This window comes from Fringilla coelebs (assembly GCF_963513975.1).
Source record: "Fringilla coelebs genome assembly, chromosome: 10".
In the NCBI taxonomy this organism is placed as follows: Eukaryota; Metazoa; Chordata; class Aves; order Passeriformes; family Fringillidae; genus Fringilla; species Fringilla coelebs.
The window spans coordinates 23,725,690-23,749,468 of record NC_140036.1 but is presented as its reverse complement, the minus strand read 5'-3'; the positions used below and the strand labels follow the sequence as shown (position 1 = coordinate 23,749,468).

Here is a 23,779-nt window from a genome sequence, read left to right as displayed (position 1 = left end):
CTTCAGCTCCAGGGGGGTTGGAGAGCGCCTGGAATGACAGGGAAATTGGGATTACAGAGGGGTGTCCTGTGGAAGCACTGCACAAACTCGTTCTCTGAGGTGTTGGTGCCACCAGCTCCCCTGGCCAAAGGGGATGGATGGGTTCTGCAGCTGCTGCTCAGTTATTGGAGCTGCATCAGTTGGGCATTCCCAGAAAAGCTGGGGCTGATCCATCCCTGGAAGTGTCCAAGGCCAGGTTGAAGCGAGCTGGGACAGTGGAAGGTTTCCCTGCCCATGGCAGGTGTGGGACTGGATGATTAAACTCCCTTCCAACCCAAACCTTCCTGTGAATCTATCACTTCCCACATTCCAAGTGTGTTTTCCTATCCTGTTCCTCGTGGAAATCAGGGAAATAGCCACTTAAAAAGAAAGGCTTTGGGCCAGCTTCCAGAAATGTTCCATAAATTCCATGAATGTTCCATAAATTCCACAAATGTTCCATAAGTTCCATGCATGCTCCGGAATAAAGATAAGATTAAAACAACTGCCCTGTAAGAACTCCTCCACTTACTTTTGATAATCGTTTTTATGGCTCTGCAATTGCTGGGAATAAAGAAAAGCGAAGTTATGAAAGACAGAGGGAGAAAAAAGTAATCTCTGATTGCAGAAGGATTTTTTTTTTGCAGCTCATTCCAAAGAAATGAAAAACTTTACAGATTAAAAGAATATTTAATGGAAATTACAAGTCTAGGAAAGATTTTCCTCTTGGGTAATGCTTTTATGCATTCATTGTTCCCAGCTCCACTTGGGAAAGAGAGTGGCTGAGCAAGAATGAAACAGGAAATAGGGTTTGCTTCCACTGCTCATTGTTAAATGTGCATTTTGGCATTTGAAACAATCTTTAAATGCAGGCTAAAAGCATCTATTTAGAGAAAACAGAATGATCAGAAAGTGTCCAAGGCTTTACAGAGGGATTCTGTTATTTTGGGGTTTAAGGACATTCCAAGCAGATCCATCCACAGGGAATTCAGCAGATTCCCTGCTGGGAAACCTCCCAATGTCCCATTTCCTTTTACACTTGTGCTGCCTAAAATGCCAGAACAAAGAGGCCTGGAGACATCACATCCCTGCAGTCTGGTGTTCACAGTGAGTTTGGGGCAGCAGAACTTTGCTGTCCCTCAGAGCAGCAGATCCTAAAGCAGCACTGGGAAATTGCAGCCTGGGATTAAAATAAGGATGGGCCACTGCTATATGTCAAAAATATTCCAATATTCAGTGTCTTCCTGCTCTGTTCTGGGGGGATGTGGGATTTACCAAAGGGAAGTTTTCCTCACTAATTCTCCCAAAGTGTTTCGTTCACTTCCATCTTCCCATATTTCCTAGAGCAAGAAAGTTCCACAACACTTTTGGGGACAGATCAACATTTTAAATGTAGCAATGGCTGTCTCTGTGACCAGCTTTTCTTGCAGGGGTTCAGGCTGGGGAGAAAGGCACTGCTGCTCTCTGGCCAGGCATGAATGGAAGCTGATTCCTTTCAGATCATTTATTGGAAGGCAGAACTCCAGAGAGAGAGGCCTTAAAGCCTTGGAAATATTGCAGAGCCTTCAATGAAAGTGGCCCAGCTGGCAAAGTGGGACTCCCTGGGAGCCAAAAGTGTCTCTGTTCAGACTTTCTGCAAAAAGAGCAGCGTTGTCCACTGAGGGGGGGAAGCACTTTCCTGTACAGTGGGGAGGAGGAGGAGGAGAAGGAGGAGGAGGAGAAGGAGAAGGAGAAGGAGAAGGAGAAGGAGAAGGAGAAGGAGAAGGAGAAGGAGAAGGAGAAGGAGAAGGAGAAGGAGAAGGAGGAGGAGAAGGAGAAGGAGAAGGAGGAAAGCCCTCTCACACTCCCAGGATGATGGGGTTTACACTGGGGTTAGGGCTGTGCTGGTTAAACTCATCCCTTCCGTGGGTACATCCCTGCTGATCCCGACCCCTGCCTGGAGAAGCTGCAAGGCTGGAACACTGCTGGGGGGGTCTGGGTACCCAGAGCTGCTCACACCCCTGTGCATCTCCATCCAGAGCTGCTTAAGGACAGCCACAGGCAGGGAAAACATCCCCCAGGCTGATGTTCCAGGCTGCAGCCTCACCATCAGCACTTGGAGGGCCGCATAAATAAAGGATGAGGCAGTTAAAATGATGAGCAGCCCTTTGGATTTAACCAAAGCCCTTGGCACCTTTTTTCCAGCCTGGGGATTGCATTTCCCTGCAGCCCCAGCACAGCCTGGCTTTCTCTGGCTCTCCCAGCTCCCAGTGCAGGGCAGTAATTCCATCCCCAGGCACTCTGGAATTCCAGGAGGAACACGAGCTGCCTTCATGCTCTGTGGTCTCCTAATGAATGCTGGAGGTTGGGATAAGTAAAAGGCAAAAGCAAGTTACAGTCTGTGCCCTCACCACAGACACACTTCAGCATTTCATGCAGCCTGAGAGCAGGGAGCTGTGCAGGGATAACACAACTCCAGCTGCATAATTTATAAAGGAAAACACAGGAGGGGAAAAAAGCCATTTGAAAGCAGCTGCTGAGGCAACGGGAGATGAGGCTCCCCCGTGGCACTGTCACACAGATCCCTTGGGGAAGGGACAATTTGCATCCCTCTGGGCCCTTATGAGGAATCAGGAGTAGCCCAAAACCCCACACCTCCAGAGGTCTGTGGCAGCTTTACCACCCAAATTAATTGTAGCAGCAATCAAAGGGAATAGCAGATTACTAGGCAAACTTCAGAGGCTAAAAATCTGTATTTTAAACAGGATTCATCCTAGAGAGGCTTCACTTCCATGTCTGTGCTTTATTCTATTCCAGCTGGCATTCCCACTTGAAAGGGCCCTGAGTTATTCACTCATCAGTTCCCACTATTCCAGAGCAGGAGATAATTTGTTCTTATGCAATTTTAACTCAACATTCATTTGTCTACAAATTTGGATTGAAACATCCAGAGGTGCTGGGGAAATGCCTTCCTGTTTAGAGGCCATGGGATTGTTACAGCCAGCTATGAGTGAAATGAAGAGAATTCAGCTCCTCTTAAGCAATATTCAGATTATTTTCAGCACTTGCACCTCCAGGAGAAAAAAAAAATGCAAGAAGAGAAACCTGTAAAGCAGCTTTTAGTGTTTTAAGTGGCTGCCTGATTTTCTTGCTTGTTGATACATGTCTCTGATTAGGGCAGCTGAAAAGATAAATCATCATCCAAATATCAAGGTTTCATTTCAGAGCATGCCTAGTCTCCCAGATTTCATTATTAATGATCTTATTTTGTGGAGTCAGAGCTAGTTGGGAGTTAGAAGATGCCAGTGGTAGGTCCTTTAATGTATAATTTCTGCTTTGAGCAGCTGGGATTTGGGGAATTTTGGTCACATTTTCAATCTGCAGCTCTGACCCATGGCCGGACAGCTCCTGCTGGGAAATTCCTGTGGAAAGAAACATTCTTGCAGGGGAGCTGGGAGAGACTGGTTTCCAAAGAATGCCTAAAAAACACCTGATGCCCTCAGCAGGAGAGGTTGGTTAAGTCACACATCCAGGGAAAAAGGGTTTCCAATATATATTCAGGAAAAGTTCATCTGGAGTGGGCAAAAAGAAAGCCTGGAGCTGGAAATGGCCTCATGATCATTCAACAGGTGACTCTGCTGCTTTAAATGGAAAATAGGGATGAGATGAGAAATAAAAGCAGCAAACAATCAATCCATCCCCAAAATACAAATATTGAATTGGCTAAAAGTGATTGTTTGCTGAATAATTGCTGGGATAGCCCAGCAGCAAGAGTGGATGGGGTTTGCAGCATCCTGAGGGAATCCTCTCCTGCTGGAGCTTCCAGAAAATTCCTCCTGAGGGGGTTCCAGTCCCAGCAGCCCTGAGCACCCACGTGTGGGCAGGGGCAGCCAGGCAAGGTGCCAGACTGAATTTCAAGTTGTCTGATCTGTAAATAATTTTGGATATTAGAAGCTAAATGGGCAATCACCTCCTTGGGATTGGAATAGAAATCCAATCTGCAAGTTATGGATGTGGAGCTGTTCTCATTTGTAACTTCACTGTGTTCCATGGGTTTGTCCTGCTGAATATCCTGATTTATCCAAGGCTTCAGTTTTGTCCCTCTTGATGCTGACATAATCCTGGGATGAGCCCAGGGATTTTGTGCATCCCCATTCCCATTCCCAGGCATTTCCATTCCTGTTTTATTCAGTGGGCACCAAGCACGGCGCACAAGGGATGAAATGAGCAGCAGTTGGGCAGAAATTGAAATGAGGCAGCAGATTCCAGGGAATTCCACTTCCCAGAATTTCCTGGGAACATCATCTCAGCCTGTTTTGGGAAATCCAAACCCCAGCATTTCCTGGGAACAGCACCTCAGCCCTGTTCTAGGAAATCCACATCCCAGAATTTGATGGAAATGCCACTTCAGCCTGTTCTGGAAAATCCAAATCCCAGCATTTTTCTGGGAATACCGCTTCAGCCTGTTCCAGGAAATGCAAATCCCAGAATTTCCTGGGAGCATCACCTCAGCCTGTTTTGGGAAATCCAAATCCCAGAATTTCCTGGGAGCATCACCTCAGCCTGTTCTGGGAAATCCAAATCCTAGAATTTCCTGGGAGCATCACCTCAGCCTGTTCTGGGAAATCCAAATCCCAGAATTTCCTGGGAACACCACCTCAGCCTGCTCTGGGAAATCCACATCCCAGAATTTCCTGGGAATGCCACCTCAGCATGCTCTGTTGCATCCCTGTGGCTCCAATCCCGCACGGAACATGTCCATGGAGCAGCAGCTCAGCCTGGAGATCTGCCTTCCCCTCAGGTTCCTGCAGTACTCCCACATGGATCTGTAAATTTAGCCTCCAGTTTGTTCTCCCAGGGAGGAAACCCCAGGAATGAGAAGAGCAGCAACAATCCCAGCACAGCTCCAAGAATGCACCTCAAAAACCACCTTGACTGGCAGATCTGAATAAATAACCCTCCCTGGAATCCTGGAGTGCACAGCAGAGCCTGTGGGGATTGCTGGAAAAAATAGATATATCTTCCAGGAGTGGAAGGGGTAAGGCTAAAAGACAAGGCTGCCCCTCAAAAAGCACCTTGTCTGGCAGATTTGGATAAATAATCACCCCTGGAACTCTGGAGTGCATGGCAGAGTGAAGCAATCCTGGTTTCTCTCCCTCAGCACCCTTGGCCATCCATTGCAGAGCTCCAGGAAATGTAAATCCCTTCCATATGTCCTGTGCAACACCAGGGTGAGGGGCTGAGCTGGGGAAATGCTGGTGCTGCACATGACTCAGCCGTTCTGCACGTGGGTGAGCATGGCTTGGCTGAGCCTGTGGGCTTTGCTGGAAATAAAATCTTCCAGGAGTGGAAGGGGTAAGGCAGAAAGAGCAATGGTCTTTTCAGCCCTGTTTCTGTCTGACTTGGCTCAGGAGAGTGAATTCCAGCATCTTCCTAATCTTTAACCCCAGCTTCCTTCCTGCTGGCCTCAGTGGCAGCACACAGGTGCTATTTTGGTTCTATCATGTGTTATGTAGTGCACACCAAGCCCAGGAGCTTTCCCTGTCCAGGAAGACTTCCTGTTACCCCTGGGAACCTCAGACCCCTCCCAGAGCGGCAGTGCCACACCTGCACAAAGTCTGAGCCGACTTCCTCGTCTCTACCTGGACCCTGATCTGTGTGTGTGCTCCTCCTGCTGCGATTCTGGGCTCCCAAACTGGGGTGTGGGGCTGGAATTCAGCTGCATCTCTGCCTGGAGCAGAGGGTTCCTGTCAGCCTGACTTGCCAGCTGCACAGGACAACAGGCAGAGAATTGCTGAATTTTCTCCTTCAGCTGAGTTGAGTGTGCAGATGGAGTTTATGCTGACCTACAGCCATGTGGAAAAGTCCTTTCAAATGACATCCATGAATTTTTGACCCTCAGGAAAGCAGAGGTTGCTCTGCAGCACCCACAGGGGTCTCCTTTGGAGAGAGGCTTCTGACCATTCAATACCAGCCCAGCAGCTGAAGGCAGCTGAAGCTGGGGCTGATTTCATGCCTTACCTGTCCCCTGACGGCTGGAGGCTGCTCCCAGCAAAGGCACAGCTCTGAATAACTCAGCTGCCCCTGACTTTGCAGCCTGGCTGATTTGTCAGTGCCCAATCCCATCCTTACTCAGGCACAGGGAAAGAAGATGCAGCTTCTCTGTACCAACAGCATTCCCGGAGCAGCTCTGTCCCATTTTCTTCCAAGGCTAAATTAATTTTTCAACAATTTTCCTGTTCTTCCCTCCCCTGAAATTTCCTCAGTTGTTTCCTTACATAACTGCTCTTTGCAGTTTAGGTACAGATCCCTTCCTTTCCAGCTTTCCTGGGCTGGGCATGGTTTGGGCTCTGGGTCTTCCCCCTGTGCCAGGATTTGTACCTTGGGGCAGAACAGGTGAGCAGCTCTGCCAGAGGAGATGGGAAAATGGCAAATTGAATCCCAGGGAAAGGGAAACCTTTCCCTCCATTTTGCGTGTAAGTATAATTTAGGAACATGGTTTTGAACAGAACTATTCCCAACCAAAACCTCAAATTTGGGACTAGAGACCAGCACCAGGTTTAAATTGCAAATGTTTAAAAAATGAGAGTTCTTAAAGAACTGTTCCAGGAATATCTCAGAGGGGTTTTGCATTTGCTCCTGGTGACAAACCTCAGTTCCTTGTGAGATCTGGGACATCATCTACATCCTTTGAAGGCTTCCAAGTTCAGGAGGTTGTGTAAACACATAAACAAAATAACTGAGATGTCTGGGCTCTAAAACAAGATCTACTTTCAGTTGTAGCCCTTATTTTATTCAGACTTCTTTGCTTTGCTCTGAGTCATTTCTGAGGCAGCTGAAAGTAGAAGGTTGGGTTGTGTGCAACGTGAGGAGGTGAATATTGTCACAGCTATGACAGGTATTGGTGGAAAATGGGACCAAAGTCTTGTGCAAGTGCATCTCCCTGAGATCTCATCAAAGGAAGCAGAGTTGCACCACTCCAGTCACTGCTCCAGAGGGGAAAAGCAAAAATGGAGTGAGATGCTTGCAGCAGATAAGAAATAAGAAGGGAAATGCGCTTTTTCCACAGATTTAACCCCATCTATGCAGTGAGGAAGAGCTTCCTTTGCAGGCACTTCCTCGCTGTGAGCAAACAGGTTTGGACACACAAAGCTGTTGGTATCCTCCATAAAACAAATGAAAAGCTCCATAAAATGTGGCTTGGCAGGACCCAGAGCAGAGCCCTGGCTGCCTCCCAGCCAGCTGCAGCTCTGTGTCCTGGTGCTGGGGGTGCTTTCTGGGCACAGAGGGGTGGCACAGGCATTGCCATGGGCCCAGGCTGTTCCCCAGGCAGCGTTTCAGCATCTCCCATATTCCAGCTGGAATCTTGGAATAACATCCATGCTCCATGCACAGCTTCCCTGCTTCTCCCCACCAAACCTGCACCAGAAATCACTCCAAGCACTCCTGGAATTGCAGTTATTTGTACCATACTCGTGATATTCATCAGAGAAAGAAAACCCAGCATCCCAATCCCTAAAGCATTAAAATCCACATTAAAATCCCCCAAAGTGCCTTGTGCTGACTAAGCAGAGCCGAAGCATTTATTGCAGGGATTCTCCTCCATATTATCCAGGGTTTATCCAACAGGGAAGGCAGGACTTGCACCTGCTTCCCACTGAAGGCAACTCTAAGAAAAGGTGAGAAGAAAAATCTGCCAGCGATGAGCACTCCCAGCACAACGGTGTGAGCAGCACAGCCTCCTCCATCCCCCCCACCCGGCGCGACCTTCCCACTCCTGGGTGTTTGACTCCTCTTTAGGGAATCCCGAAGGCAAACCATCTTCCTGCCACCTGGAAATAAACCCCCGGCTGCAGGGCTGCAGCAACAAGTCCCAGAATCACGGCATGGTCTGGCTTGGCAGGGACCTTGGAGCCCCTCTCCCTGCAGCCCTGCCGCGGGCAGGGACGCCCCGAGCCCGGAGCTCTCTCTGGAGGCTGCGGGCGCGGCAGGAACGCCGGCAGCTCCCTGGAGGGAGGCACAGCAACCCCCGCTCCCGGGCCTTCCCCCCGCTCCTTACCGAGCCGCCGGGGACTCGCCGTGGCCGCGGCCGCGCTCGCCAAGGTCACCGGCCCCGGCTGGGGGATGCTCCGGGACGCGCCTCCGCCGCGGTGCCCTTGGGCGAGCCGAGCTGAGCGGGGAATGAGCGCCGGCACCGGGAGCGCCGGGCTGCGGAAACGCCGGGATGCAGAACACCGGGCTGCGGGAGCACCGGGCTGCGGGAGCACCGGGATGCAGCGCACCGGGATGCAGAACACCGGGATGCAGAACACCGGGATGCAGCGCACCGGGATGCAGCGCACCGGGATGCAACGCACCGGGATGCAGCGCACCGGGATGCAGCGCACCGCGGCCCCGCGCCTCCCTCACCTCCGCTCCGCGCCCCGCAGCTCCTCAGCCCGGCACTGCCCACGCTTAAATCCCCACCTTTCCCCCCTCCCTTCCTCCCTCCCTCCTCCTCCTCCTTCCCTCCTCCCCGCTCCTCACCTCCCGCCCGCTCTCTCGGCGGCCGCGGCCCCGGGCTGGTCCCTCCGCCCCGCCCGCTGCCGCAGCCGCTGCGCTCGGGTTTGCGGCGCCGGGGAGCGGGGGAGGAGGAGCGGCGGAGCCGGGCTCGGGGAAACCCGTGGGATGGAGCTGGCTGGCACCTTCGGGACGCCAGCTGTTTCCCTGGAGCGCCGTGCTTCCCTGGCTTTTCCCGGCGCTGGCGTCATGCGCTCCGCGGCCGCGCTGCGGGATGCGCCAGAAGCTGCCCCGCACGGAGCGGCTTCTTATCGAAGCCCTCTGTCGCGACAGACACCCTTCATATCGCAGCCCTCCATCGCGACAGACGCCCCTGCAACGCGGTTATCGTGCCAAGGGTGCCGGCAGGTGCCTGCGAGCATCCCGGCTCCAAGGGGATGAGGGAAGGAGCCGGAGCTGCAGCGCGGTGTTGCCGGGGGAGGAAAGGGGGTTCGGGATGATTTCACAATGATCAGGAGCCCCAGGTGTCAGGTGAGGGATCTGCAGAAAGGAGAGACAGGGATGGACAGGTATTCCCAAAACTCGATCTGAAATGCCGTGGAACACAGCACGACCCTGCCAATCAGGAGGCTCAGCTTTGTGTAGTTTCTTCTGTCCCAGAGATAAAAAAACCTTAATGTAGTGTCCTGCTCGCTCCCAAACATCTACTTCAGCACATAACTTTGCAGTTTATGTGAGGAATAAAAGTGTCAGAAGTGCTTTTCCCCCGATTTTCCCCTGGAGCAGCCGGATTCCAGGCTCGATCTCCCTCACCAAACAAAGCGTCGCTGCTCTGGCACCCGCCGGTGCCTTCCGACCTCAGAGGAATGCAAACCTTTTCAGGGCCAGATGTAACAGCTGGGGTTAAAGCTGTTCTTTTCCTGTTTGAACACATTTTAACGATGCTTTAAAACTGCTCTTTCCACGGCGAACACCTTTAAGAGGCGCTTGCTCAAACAGAGCTGCGCAGGTGACAAAGGGGCCATCAGGATGTGACGCTTTCATTCCCGACCCAACAGTGCCTCTTTCTGCCGCTGCTATTTTTATGGATGTTGACTGTGGAACTGATGCTTGCTTAGCCTTTGATATGAAAATATTCACGTGCAAAGGCTTTGTTCAAAATTGACAGATGGTTGTGTCCCTTTCTAGCCCGGAGCAGAGCTCTGCCTGTCCCGGAGCTCTGTGCTGTGTCTGGGCACGACTCGGGGTGGGTTCCCTCATCCCTGGAGCAGAGCCCGACCCCCCCGGCTGTCCCCTCCTGGCAGGAGCTGTGCAGAGCCGCAGGATCCCCCCTGATCCCCCTTTTCTCCAGGCTGAGCCCCTTCCCAGCTCCCTCAGCCTCTCCTGGGGCTCCAGCCCCTTCACCCCCAGGTGAACTCAGCAGTGGCTGCAGAGGAAGGTTCTGTGCTGTATAAATGCCTCAGTTTGCCTTTGGCACACTCTGGCTTATCAAACAGAGAAGGATTTGCCTCCCAATAAATCTCAGATTTGCTGATAATTGAGTTTTGTTTGCCTTGAGACAAGTCAGGGCTGAGGGGCCCTGCCAGGCCCTGCTGGTGTTTCCAGAAGGAAGGACCTCCAGAGGCAGAGCTGACTGAATTCAGGATGAACAGCTCTGTCTCAGGATGAACAGCTCTGTTCTGAGAAGTAGGACAGGGTTTAATCCAAAGGAGGCTGTGGTTTGATTTATCAGGCCCTGCTGCTGATAGGCTCTGCTTCCTCCTAAACTTCCTGCTCCTGCTCCTTCCTCCCCTGACTCAGGAGAAGCCTCTGGCTTGTCCCTTGCAAGGAATGAAAAGCAAATTAACTAAACAGGATCAAAAAGTGAACCAAAAAAGAAAAAAAAAAAGGGAAACGAAGAATTAGCTTTTGAATTAATTTTCTATTAGAGCAGGGTTTGAAAAGGAGAAACTTCATGTGGGTAAAAAACTTTATTTATAAGCCTAACCCTTGCATTTACCAGCTGCAGGCTGACCCTTCTGCACTGAGCAAAGGAGCCCCAAAACCTCCCAATGCTTTGAAATCAGGCCCATAAAATAAAAGATGAGGAACACAACCACATTTAATTGCCAACTTCCTCAGGGTTACCATCCTCCTGCTCCAGACCTGCCTGAACCTCAGCCTTCCCTAAAAGCCCTGTGCTTGTCATGGTAAAAATCAGACCAAATTACCTGCAAAAAGTAGATAAAAATACAGGAGTTTGTTTCCTTGTCTCCCCAGGCGCTGCTGCTCTGGGAGATCTGATCCCTTTCTGGTCTGGCCCCTGGGGATTTGTGTTAATTATTGCTGGGGACTCCAGCCTGGCTTTGGCTCCTGCAGGAAACATCCAGCTCAGCCCCTGGAGACAGGAATAAAATCCCTGCCCTGCCAGAAAGCCAACGTGGCATTTGTAGAGTCTGGGGGTATTTCCTGAGCCTTTGGGCTGTCCCAGGAACATTTTACAGCAGGCCAGGCTCTTCCCAGCCTGGATCACCAGAGGATTTCCCAGAAAATCCAATATCACAGACTCCCAGAATGGTTTGGGTTGGAAGGGATCTTAAAATCATCCCACCTGGGACATCCCACCTTCCACTGTGCCAGGTCACTCCAAGCTGGCCTTGAGCACTTCCAGGGTTTCCAGGGATCCACAGCTGCTCTGGGTACCCTCCCCACCTTCTCAGGGAGGAATTTCTCCCCAAGATCTGACCTAAACCTCCACCTCAGCAGACTTGAGGATGTTCCTGCAAACCCAACAAAGCAACAGCCCAAACTCTTAATTTTCCAGCAGTGGGAGATCTGGATGTGTCTGTTCAGATTTTGTGAGGCTGTCCTGATTAATGGAAAGGAAACTTCCAGGGTCAGCAAGGAAATCTGGCAGAGTTTGCAGAACATTCTGGGCTGAGGTGCTGCTCTGGCTGAACCTGAGATTATCGTGTTGCTAATTGTGCTCCCAACTAATTTGGTGTGCGGTGATCCTGTTGACAGCCACCCTCTCCTGACAAATTAGAGAACAACCCTTTTATCTAATGACAGGGCAGGCAGGACAAAGCCATCAGCGCTGTGGGGTGTGGTGACAGCCCTCGGGGGGTGATCATCTCTCCACCTGCTCCAGCTGCCACCACAGCTCCTGTTTTGGTGGCACTGCTCAGTGGGACACTGGTGGCAGCAGCGGCCGGGTCTGGCCCTCCCTTGTGCTGTGATTTCCTTGGGAACTTTGTGCCAGATGAGTTCTGTGGTTCCTTCTGAGAAATTCTGTTTTATGGGAATCTGTTTATGTGGAATTGGGATTATTTATCAGCAGCCTTGTCCTCCTCAATATCAATAAATCGATATCAATATCAATCGATGTTCTGGGTTAATTGGCCTGCACCCAGCTGGGGGAGGGGCTGGCTGGAATTCTGGGATCAGGAACAAGTAATTAGAAGGTAAAGGAATAATCAGAACAAGGGCTGGGCAGGATCTCCAGTCCTGGGTGAGTCACATTCTCACATCTCTGCTTCCTGCTGTGCCCCTTGGCCAACACTGAATTGCTGCAGCCAGGCTGGGCTCTGGATGAGCAAAGTGTGGGACCTGCTGGGATAACTGGGATAACTGGGATAACTGGGATTTGTTCTTGTCCTGCAGATCCCAGCGTGTCCGTGCTGCCACCCTCACTGGGACAGCAGGTGGGGATCCCCACTCCACGCCAGGGAATGCCTGGGTTACTCCCATCACTGCTTCCCAAGCGTTCCAGAGGAAAATCCAGTTGCTTTGGGAGGTTCAGGTTTCCCTCTGGAGAAGGCAGAGGGAGGAATCACCCATTGAGCACATCCCACCCTGGGGCTGGAGAAGATTTTCACCTCAGAAGGCTCAGCTTTGAGATCAATCCTATTTATTCTAATACCAGTTATCCATAGGAAATTTTCTTAAAATGAGGAATTCCTCCCATTTCCTCTATATAGCTTACTGCACAGGTTTGAGCAGTGCAGGTCTCTCAGAAACTTGATTTTTGTGTTCCAAAAATTCCATTTTGGGAAGTTATCCCAGGAAAATGTTTGGTTTGGAGCTTTGTGCTCGTCCTGGTTGGATCAGGATGGCTCAGGGTGTGTGGGGTCGTTAATTCTTAGGGCTGGGATGTTGGACAGGGTGGGATTGTTGGGGTGTCCTGTCCAGGAGCTGGACTGTGGGGCCATCCCAACCGGGATATTCCCTGATTTTTGTGCTTCAGCTGCAAACCCGTCCTTGGCCGAGCTGTTGGGAGCTCCTGGAGCTCCCTCTTGTGCCGAGCCTCACCTGGAGCAGCAATTTCTGTGTTTCCTAAAACCTCCTGGCTCTTCCTTCTCCATCCCTGCTCCTCCCCTGCTCCACCTGCCAGCCTGGGACCCTTCTGTTGTCCCCAGTTCCAGCACCAGGTGACATCTGGCACAGCTGTCACCTCCATGGAAGCAGAGCAATCCTTCCCACATCAGCACTTCTTGCTTCTTCTCCCTTTCCAAGGGAAAAATGAGAGCTGGAAATGAAAAATAAGAGCTGGAAATGAAGTCACTCTGCTCCTGCCCTAATCCTGGTGGGATTCCTGGTGGGATGTCCTGTGCAGAGCCAGCAGTTGGACTTTAATGATCTGCTCCAACTCAGGATATGATTTGAGTCAGGAGATCTAAAAAAATGCAATATATTTTACAATTATTTATAATTTATTACTGTTTTACATCCCCCTGTTTATTTTTTGGAAATATTTTGCTGTTTCTGGGAGAGTTGCAGAGGAGGTGAAGAGTTTAAGGCATCTCTTCCAAAGAAATCAATGGGAATTTTCCCTCTGAATTTAATGCAGATCCAAAGCTCTTGCAGCAAGTTTGTTGATCAGAAAAAATAAAATTCTCACTCTCCTTTGCCTTTAAATTCCCTAAATACCATAACTTCCCTGGATTCTTTGAGTCCAGCACACAGAGACAGTTTTATTCCCAGATTTTTGCTTCCTGCTGTGATTTGAAGGTGCTGCAGCACTCTGCCCTGTGCTGGAACCCTGGATTTTATTACACAGCCCAGATTTGCCAGAGCCAAGAAGAATTTAGGTGAAAGAAAACCAGAGCTTTCCATTTCCTTATTTCCAAGGAGTGTTGCAAGACCTGCTGGGCTGAAATCACCTGCAAAGGGACTCTGTGCCACAGGATCCTCCCCTGAATTAAATCTCCAAGCCCTTTGTGTCATAAAATGCTGATTGATGTGGGGAGCTGGGTGCTGGATGGATTTGCCAGGATTAAATGATGATTCCAGAGGCTCTGCTGGGGCTGGGGGAGGGAATGACAGCCCTGCCCCAAAGGAACCTCCAGCTTGGAATTCCAGCCCCCCTCATTTCCCCTGAAATCTGCCACAAGGAGGGCAACAATGCCAAAAAGAGCTCTTGAGGAGGGTTTTATTTCTCAAACACACAAGGAAAACAACATTTCCTGGGAATAAAAGGTGTCCATGACATCCTGGGGCTGCCTCACAAAGGGACCCCCCGGTGAAAAGGGGAGCCAGGGAATTTTATCCCTTTTCCCTTCGGCTGTCTCCAGTTTCCAGAGGAGACAATGGATGCTTTTCTCAGCCCAGACCTCCCGACAAAGGAAATCCCGCGGCAGGGTTTGGGATAACCCCTGGGGGAATATGTTTTACATCCCAAAAGGCTCTAAAACCCAGCCCCGGTGTGGGAGTTGAGCCCAGAATAATTCCTGAGCTGTAATTCTGGTGTCTCCCATAAATAACTGCGTGTTTCTGCTGCTCTTAATCTGCATGTCGGGACTCTCAGAGGAATTGACTCCAGGAGGTTCTCAAATAACTCCCCAAATGGTTATTTTTGGGAAATAGAAGCTTTTGGATCTCCTAGCCAGTAAGTTTAAAGGGCAGTAAATCCCTGTTTAGGTGCTGCTGATTTAGGGGGTTTGGACCAATGTTTGGTGCAGGGGCTGTGGGATGCACTGGCACAGACTGATGCAGGTTTTCCCCATCTCATCTTCCCCCTGATATCTGAATTTTAGTAACACCAAATGTAACAAGACTGAATTTACAGGGAGATCATTTTATTCCTCTGAATCCAATGGAAATCCCTATAGAGGGGAATATTCTCTCTAGTATGTATTTTCTATTTTTCTATGTATTTTCTCTAGTCAAGCATTTAAAATCCTACACAAACCATTGCTCTTTGTCTATGTAAATGAAATAATTTTTACCCCATGCTGCATTTAAAGTTCTCATCACAAATGAATCCTCTTTACTCCCAAATTTAAGCTGAAAACAGAACAACTATAAAGGCAAAACCCAAAGATTATTTTCTCTTTCATTTTCAGGTTGTATTTCTCTCAAGTATTTAATTCACAATTTGATCATTTGGAGGGGAAAAAAAAAAGCAGATTGCCATCCAAATTTGCTTTTAGTAAAGGGAATTTAACATGTGTTGCTTTCATGATCCCATAGAGCTTTTTTATTTTTCTTTCAGCCCTTTCCACACTCCCAGCTCAGGGATGGAATTGTGATGCCAAAATTCTGCATTTTAAATACAGAGGGCAACCTGGACCTTGCAGAAATAAATGGACAAATTCCTTCTCCTTTGGGTCCTCAAACGTCAAAACTCTCCTCAAAACTGTCCAGACAAATTCCTGCTGAGTCTGGTGGTACCCAATGAGATGGAGGAGGAGCATCCCTAAAATCCCCAAAAATCTTTGGGGTAGAGCAAAACACCCCAGCAGCATCCCAGGCTTTGAGGGAAGGGTTGGATTCCTGGGATTTGAGTGTCCCCTCACTCCTTGCAGTGGATTTTGCCATTCCCAGGGTTGAATTTCTGGGATTTGAGTGTCCCCTCACTCCTTGCAGTGGATTTTGCCAATGCCAGGGTTGAATTTCTGGGATTTGAGTGTCCCCTCACTCCTTGCAGTGGATTTTGCCAATGCCAGGGTTGGATTTCTGGGATTTCATCTCACTCCTTGCAGGGACTTTGCCAATGCCAGGGTTGGATTTCTGGGATTTCAGTGTCCCCTGCTCCTTGCAGGGACTTTGCCAATGCCAGGGTTGGATTTCTGGGATTTCAGTGTCCCCCTGCTCCTTGCAGGGACTTTGCCAATCCCTCCTGTCCCCCCTGCAGGCTCTCATTGGCCACAGCAGCAGCTGGGACCAAATAAATGAGATTCTCTCCCCAAATAAATCCCCTTTTTGCAGGTGCCATGGAGGGGGAGTCCTCCTGGGAGCAGGAGTGTTTATAAGGTAGGAGACAGTGGAAAAAATTTAAAATAATAGGATTTTTCTGCAGAAAAATTCCTGCCTATAACCAGTGTGTAACTGCGTGGGGATTAGGGTTTTTCTTTCCTCACACATCTAAGAATTAGAAATAATTAAATAAGATGAAGGGAAGTCATCTCCCTGATATTTAAAACTGATGGGTTGGGGTTAAATTCCTGTTGTGAACTGGAATATCTGGAATTTTAGGAAGCACATACACACAAAAAAAAGTGTATTATTGCATCTTATTATGGGAAATATGTTAATAATTAGTAAATATTTAGATTAAATTAAATGTAGATTAATGTATGAATTATATGGCACTGCAGCAAAGTTTAATTCTTCCTATTTTGTGTTCACTGTGAATTATAATTTTAGTGGGGGGATTCCAACAAATGATTTTATATTCAGTGGTGGTGAATTAATGTAATGAAGAAGTCCAAAATTTCAGTTTTATTTAAGTGCATTTATTTAGAATCACAGACTGGTTTGGGTTGGAAGAGACCTTAAAAATCATCTTGTTCCAATCTCCTGGCATGTAAAAAAAAAACATCCTAAAATAATTATTTTAGAATAATTAATATAGGAACAGTCTTGCCCATTAAAATGAAAATCTGTGTAGTGATTCCTTGCTCTGAGGATTTAATTTTTTTAGGCTGTTGAGGTAAAATTTGTTTGTTAATTATGTTTTTCCAGTGTTTGACAGCAATAAATCAATCTGGCTGGGTTTGGTGCTTGTGATGTGTGACAGGGAAACTCAGGAATGGTTTGGATTTGAGAGCTGATTTAAGATTTCCCCATAAAGTTATTAAATCCCTAAAATCCCTGGTGGGTTTTGTGTGTAAATAATGGGTTTATTTACTTATCTCCAGCTGGTACAGGATGCTCCTGTGTGAGGATATTGTTCAAAAGGAGAAATTGGGGTTTTTTCCCTTTTTCCAGGCAGTAGATGATAGTTTTTCTCCTTTTTTTTCTCCTTTTTCTCCTTTTTTTTTCTCCTTTTTCTCTGTGGCTGCAGCTGCAGGCTCTGGCTGCTCCCTGCCTGCCCGTGCTGAGCATCTCCCTCCACACCAACTTCCCAGGAAAACTCTTCATGGTAAGGGAAAAAAAATCCCAGTTTTGGACAAAAAGCTGGCCATGGAACCCCATTCTAATGAAACTCACTGATGGAGAAGGGATAATTTATCCTTATGGATTGAATGGTCCAGGGGGCAACTGCTGAGTTTTATTTTCTTTTTTGTTAGGGTTGGGATTAAATGTGTGAGATGGTGGTTTTTATTTGGATTTAGGTGTTTATTTGTTTTTATTTATATTATAGTTTCACAAATTAGGAGTTTTATAGTATTTTACTCTAACAATTAAAAATAGAGTTGTATCTTTCTTTTTATAAGGTTTTTTAAGGATAAACTGTTTAATTAACAAATGACACAAATTATTTTTATTTTTAATTTAATAACTAACTGCAGCTTGTAATGTGGATTTTTAAATTTAATTATACAATACTACTTTAATGAAGAAGGTGAAGAAGTACTCTCTTCTGCCTTAAAATTTTTATATATATTATTATATTCTAAAACTTTAAGGTTTTTTTTTACTATATAATATTCCACACTTTTATTTAAACGACATATTTATAATCTTAGTTTTATCATTTAATTTTGGAGGTTTTCTCCTACAGCCTCAGGTTAAAAGCAGTGTTCTCCTGGGGGTCAGTGCTAAATTCTAAAATTCTCAGCAGATTCCAACATCCAGCAGTGACCACTGGGGGTTTTATGTGGGGAATTAATTTTCCATTAAATGATTTTATTTTGTTTGGAAAAGGCGAGGGAAAAAAAAAATTAAATTCTCTTTTTTCTGAACTGGAATTGGTAAAGATGGAAAGGTGCTGATGCCTGGTGTGGAGCTGGATCTCCTTCTGCCCTCTGGCTGACAGGGCTGGGAGGTCTCTCCTGGAGGTTTCCCAGGCTGTGGAACACTGTGGCTCCTCAGGAAGGTTGGGTTTCAGCCCCAGCAGAAAGGGGCTCTGTTCCATCTGCATTTACAGGTGGGCACCCTGCTTTAAAAAAGGAACAAAGGTGCTTTTTGTGACGGGTCACCTGAGAGGCAGCACCTGGCCTATAGGAAAAATCAGGGCCTTCTGCCTTTGTCCTTTCTTCCTGGGTCAGCTGAATCAACACTTTAAAGATAAAAAGAGCAGATGTGAAAGGTTGCACTAAAAAAATCCAGAAAATCAGGCAGAAACAACAACAAAAAAAATCAAGATAAAAATTTTGGTACACTTGATGCTTTTGATTCCAAACTACCTGAGTTTGGAAAACTTGTTTCACTTTGTTTCCATTTATTTTTTTAGAGAAAAGCTCTTTATTGTGTGTAGTTGTGTTGGACTTTGAAATCATTCTGGAATTTTCTCCATATCCTTCCAGGACCAAAGGGGGGTTACAAGAGAGCTGGAGAGAAAATTTTTCCCTAAAGGAATGGAGTAATGGGATATGGAGTTGGAGAAGGGCAGGGTTGGGTGGGATTTTGGGAAGGAATTCCTGCCTGGGAGGGGCTGGGATGGATTCCCAGAGCAGCTGTTCACCTTGAGAGCAGCGGTGTGTGCCTGTGTTCTTTCGTGTTCCATAGCGACACACTGCCACCTGGGATACTCCTTTTCTGGGATACATCCTGAGAAAAACTAAATCACGATAGTGTATGGAATTATGACGTAAAAATTGGGAATAGAAACAGCTGATGAGTAAATAGGGAATAGAAACTGCTGAGAAAGCTTCTGAGTATCCCTATAAATACCTGTAAGCCCCAAATATCGACGTGCAGTTGGAGGGAAAACTTCCCCCGCTGTACCCAGCGCTGTGTTGCTCGTACTTTACCATATTAATTAATAAATTGATTGCTGCTGGAACATTTACACCGCCTGTCCTGTCTCCCACAGCCGCTGCCATGCCCAGCTGCCCGCGGCCCGTCCCGCTGCTGCTGGCGCTCGCCGCCGTGCCCGCGCTGGCGGCGCTGAAGGTGACCCCGGCCGTGCTCTACACCAAGCCCAGACCTTCCCAGCCTCCGGCAGCTCCCCCGTCTGTCCCGGGGAAAATCCCACTCCCAGCAGCGCCGGGCAGAGCTGAGCTCCCCACGCTTTTCCCCTTGGAGAACTCCACGCTGGACTCGGCCGAGTTCTTCTTCAACTGCTGCGACTGCTGCCCGCCCGCGGTGGGGCCTCGGGGCTGGCCGGGCCCCCCGGGACCCCCAGGTGTGCTGAGCCCTCTCTGCTGGGCTGGGAACGCCAAATCCAGCGGCCTTTCCCTCGGGAAATCGTTGGGAGGGTTTGTGCAGCTCGTGGGGGAGATCTTGGCCATCTGCAGCTGTGATGCTGGGGGGTTTTGGCTGGCTTGGGGTCCGAACAGACCTCCTCATCACAACAGCCCTGAGTTCTTCTCTTTCCTATCACAGCAGCCTTGCATTCTCTCCTCTGACTCCTGCAAGCACAGTAAATGATAAGTGATCCGCAGTGTGTAGTCAGCTAGCCCTAATCAATCTCTCTTTAACCCCTAAATCTCCTGTGATGGTGTTCACAGGGGTCCCAGGATGAGGGAAGAGATGAGAATGCTGACTCCATGTTCAGAAGGCTTGGTTTATTATTTTATGATATATATTGTATTAAAAACTCTACTAAAAGAATAGAAGGAAGGATTTCATCAGAAGGCAGCTAAGAATAGAAAAGGAATGAGTAACAAAGGTTTGTCTGTGACAGAGAGAGTCTGGACAGCTGGACTGTGATTGGCCATTAATTAGAAACAACCACATGAGACCCATCCCAGACCCACCTGTTGCATCCCACAGCAGCAGACAATCATTGTTTGCATTTTGTTCCTGAGGCCTCTCAGCTTCTCAGGAGGAAAAATCCTAAGGAAAGGATTTTTCATAAAGCATGTCTGTGACAATCTCCTGCCCCAGCTCTTCCCGAGGGGCAGCTCCGATCGCTGCTCCCTGGGACAGGGACAGCAGCCAGGGAAGGGCTGGAGCTGTTCCAGGGCAGGTTTGGGGTGGGTTTTGGATTTTAGGGGAAGGTTCTTCCCCCAGAGGGTGCTGGGCACTGCCCAGGCTCCCCATGGAATAAATGGACACATTCCCAAACCTGCCAGAGCTCCAGGAGCATTTGGATAACGCTGCCAGGGCGGGATTTTGGGGTGTCTGGCAGGGCCAGGGGCAGGACTGGATGATCCTGGTGGGTCCCTTCCAGCTGAGGATATTCTGTGATTCTGTAATTCTATGAAATGTGGGATGTGATCCTGATTTGTGTAAATCCAGAGCAGAACAGTGAATGTCAGACACATCCTGGAAGTGACAAACCACCAGTGTGAGTTTGGGAATTCCCCCAAATCCCTGCTGGCAGGAGGCCACGCTCCTCAATTCCCACGCTCCTCAATTCTCTGTCCCTGCCCTGAGCTTTAATTCCACCTTCACTTCAACCATGGCTTTATGACCCCTAAAACTACCTTCAAGCAGTTTTGCATCTTTTCTGAAGGCTTCTTTTTTTTTATTTTTTATTTTTTATTTTTTGATTTTTTCCCATTGCAAAAAAGAAATTAAAAAAAAATTGGTTCAATTTTAAAAATAAATAAATGAGGCACAATAAGCTGCTCTCCATAAAGGACCTAAATATTTAATAAAATACACTTTGTGTCTTCTTTCTACTGCCAAAATGCACGTACACAGAGCACCTAATTCTGCTCCTGCTCTAATGAATAGTGCATTAGCCTGCAAAAGTTCACTTCAATTGCACTAATATTGGAGACAGGAAAGGTGGGAAAATCATGAAATAATTCTCCTTTAATCCAATGCACTCCAGGGATTTTCACTTCCCATGGCTTGGGAACGGTTGGCTCATGGAAATTGCGGTGGCTGTAAAGGGAGTTTGATCTCTCATCTCTTGATGGAAAAGTCCTTGTGGTGATTGAAGGTGCCAGAATCTGATCCCAGACAGGGATCTCTGGATTCCCAAGGGGATGGAAAAGGGAAAGATTTCAATCCCTCCTTTCTGCAGAGATTCTGCAGCTCTCAGCCAGGTTCCCCTTCTATATTTGCAGAATTAATTCTCCATAAGGGACAATTTCAAAGCTGTGGCAGCTCCTCAGATATTAAAGACAGATTAATTTCTGATGTTTTATGAACTTCTGAGCTCCTGTGGCTCTGAGGCAGCTCAAAGTTGGTTTTAAAAAGTCTTTAACTATGGCCCAGAGTGAAAGGCAAAGCTGTGAGATTTGATGATGTCAAATAAAACAAGCAGCCCTTCCCAAGATGATGGAATCACCTCATATATGCTCCTCAATGCCACACTGCTCAGGTACTGATGAAACTGTTATTTAGAAGTTAAACCTTGGAGTTACTGAGATAATTTTGTTGATTTTACAGGTCCCAAGGGGGAGAAGGGAGATGCTGGGCTGCCAGGGCCACCGGGAACTCCTGGCCCTCAAGGGCCAAAAGGCTCTAAAGGAGAAAGAGGTAAACCAGACCAATGGGAAATGCTGCTGTCCTCATAAAATACCACAAAGTTATTAAAAAATCCGTGTTATTCAAAGCAAAAGAAGATTTCTGCTAGGGATTGAGCCCTGGAGAGGTTTAGCTGGCATCAGTGCAGGGACAGGAACTCAGGTGGTGGCAGTGTTTGTTCAGGTGGAATAGGAGCAGCTGCTCATAAAGATCTCACTCAAAAATTCTTGTTCTGAACAGGAGTTCAAAATCTGGGCTCAGTTTGCTTTGGATGAAGGACAGCAGTAGGAAAAAGCCCCCATGGAAGCTGTGTGCAGGTGTAAAATCTGCATTTCAGTTTCAATCTCTCAGGCAAAAGAGCTTCAGTTCAGATGCTGAGCAGTCATTATCCATCAGTATTCCTGAAAGGAAACCCTGCCCTTCATCCGGGGCTTGGAGCAGCTTTATCCAGGCAGGATCCTGCTGCTGCCTCTGGGGAATCACCCGGGCTCCCAGGAGCAGAGTGTGGGGCTGTGCAGTCCCTGCAGCCCCTCAGGCAGCGATTTACTCCTGGGGAAAGCTTTTTGGCCAGCCTGGAGTGAGGAAAGCAGAGCTGCCACCTTCTCCACCTTCCATCAAGCAGCAGCAGCTGCCTGGCAGAGGGGCAGGAATCCGGGAGTGAGGTGGTGCTGGGGGCTGTGGGATCCAGCTCAGGCTCCTGGAGGTGTTCCCTCAAAACCCACATTGCTCTCGTCTCATTTATTAACAAAGTGAGGGACACACGGGCCCAGCAGGGTGTGGTGTTTGCTGTGCTGCACACACCAGCACCAATGAATCAATTAATCAGTTCTGCAATGTCCTAGGAGGAAAAGGGGAGCAAGGGGAGCGAGGAGCCAGTGGAAGCCCCGGTTATCCAGGGAAACCTGGGCTGCAAGGTAGGTCTGGAAAATCCAGGATTGCTCTGGAAAATCCAGGATTGCTCTGGAAAATCTGGGATTGTTCTGGAAAATCCGGGATCGCTCTGGAAAATCCGGGATTGCTCTGGAAAATCTGGGATTGTTCTGGAAAATCCAGGATTGCTCTGGAAAATCCAGGATTGCTCTGGAAAATCCAGGATTGTTCTGGAAAATCCAGGATTGCTCTGGAAAATCCAGGATTGCTCTGACCTTTCCCTCTGCTCTGGGTTTTACAACAGCATGGAAGGACCAAGCCCTTTGGATGGTCCTTCCACCTCCAGAGCAATCCAATTTTATTGGTTTTAACCTTCTTTTTGATTGGTTTTAATCTTCCTTTTTCCCCCCAGGTGAAGCTGGAGCCAAAGGCAATAAGGGCAGCTACGGCTTCCCTGGGCTGAAGGGACAAAAGGGGGCTAAAGGGGACACCTGTGACAACGGCACCAAAGGAGACAAAGGGGACAGGGGGGATCCCGGAGAGCCGGGAGCGGGCGGAGAGCAGGGGCACAAGGGAGAAAAGGGGGACACGGGGGAGAAGGGCTACTGTGGGGAGCCGGGGGGCAGAGGGGCCAAGGGGGACAGAGGGGAAGGGGGCCCCAAGGGCGAGAAGGGCAGCAAGGGGGACACGGGCAGCGAGGGCCCGCGGGGGGCGGCCGGCGGGCAGGGAGAGAAGGGCGAGCGGGGTGACAAGGGTGACAAGGGGGACGAGGGCACGGCGGGCCCCGGCGGGCCCAAGGGCGAGCCTGGCGCCAAGGGCGGCCGCGGCGCCCCGGGCAGGAAAGGCTCCCGCGGGCCCAAGGGCGCCAGAGGGGCCGCGCCCAGGGCCCCGCGCTCGGCCTTCAGCGCGGGGCTGTCGCGGCCCTTCCCGCCTCCCAACGTGCCCATCCGCTTCGACCGCGTGTGGTTCGACGAGCGCCGCGACTACGACCCCGCCACGGGCAAGTTCAACTGCAGCGTGCCCGGCGCCTACGTCTTCTCCTACCACGTCACCGTGCGCGGCCGCCCCGCGCGCCTCAGCCTCGTGGCCGGCAGCAGGAGGGTGGCCAAGGCCAGGGACACCCTCCATGGCCAGGACATCGACCAGGCCTCCTTCCTGACCATCCTCAAGCTCAGGGCGGGTGACCAAGTGTGGCTGGAGGTGGGCAAGGACTGGAACGGGCTCTACGCCGGCGCGGAGGACGACAGCGTCTTCACGGGGTTCCTGCTGTACCCCGATGGTTTTGAGGTCCTTCTGTGAGTTTGGAACCCCGGGGAACAGCTTTTCCCTCTGGGTGTGAGAGGAGAAAAGGGCGGCACCGTGGTTTAGGTGGTGTTTTTGTGAGGTTTTAGCAAAAATGCTGATATTTGCAAGGCACGGATTAATAGAAGTCACGCGTCCTTTGCCCGTTGACCAAGCACCAACAGGAGCAGCTTGGGGAGGGCATTTCCCAGCACAGTTTGTAATTAGAATATTCAAATCGTGGAATGAAACTTCTTCCCAACTCCTGCAGTCCTTGCATGGCCGAAACTCCCTCTAGGAATCAGTTCTGATCACCTCTGATTTTGATAAAAATGCCAGGGTTTGATTTATAGAGCTCAGCCAGATGGGAACACGAGCAGTAGGTTCCTTGAAATCACCT

General features: G+C 49.1%; 1 protein-coding gene across 1 annotated transcript; it reads left to right on the top strand.

The window, feature by feature from the left end:
• Positions 1–18,684: 18,684 nt before the first annotated feature.
• On the top strand, positions 18,685–23,397 carry OTOL1 (otolin 1; the record flags this gene model as incomplete). Its single annotated transcript, XM_084212281.1, has 4 exons — positions 18,685–18,988; positions 21,151–21,240; positions 22,071–22,142; positions 22,511–23,397. The coding sequence occupies 4 exons, from the start codon at positions 18,685–18,687 to the stop codon at positions 23,395–23,397; spliced, it is 1,353 nt and encodes a 450-aa protein (XP_084068407.1).
• Between the last annotated feature and the right edge of the window lie 382 nt (positions 23,398–23,779).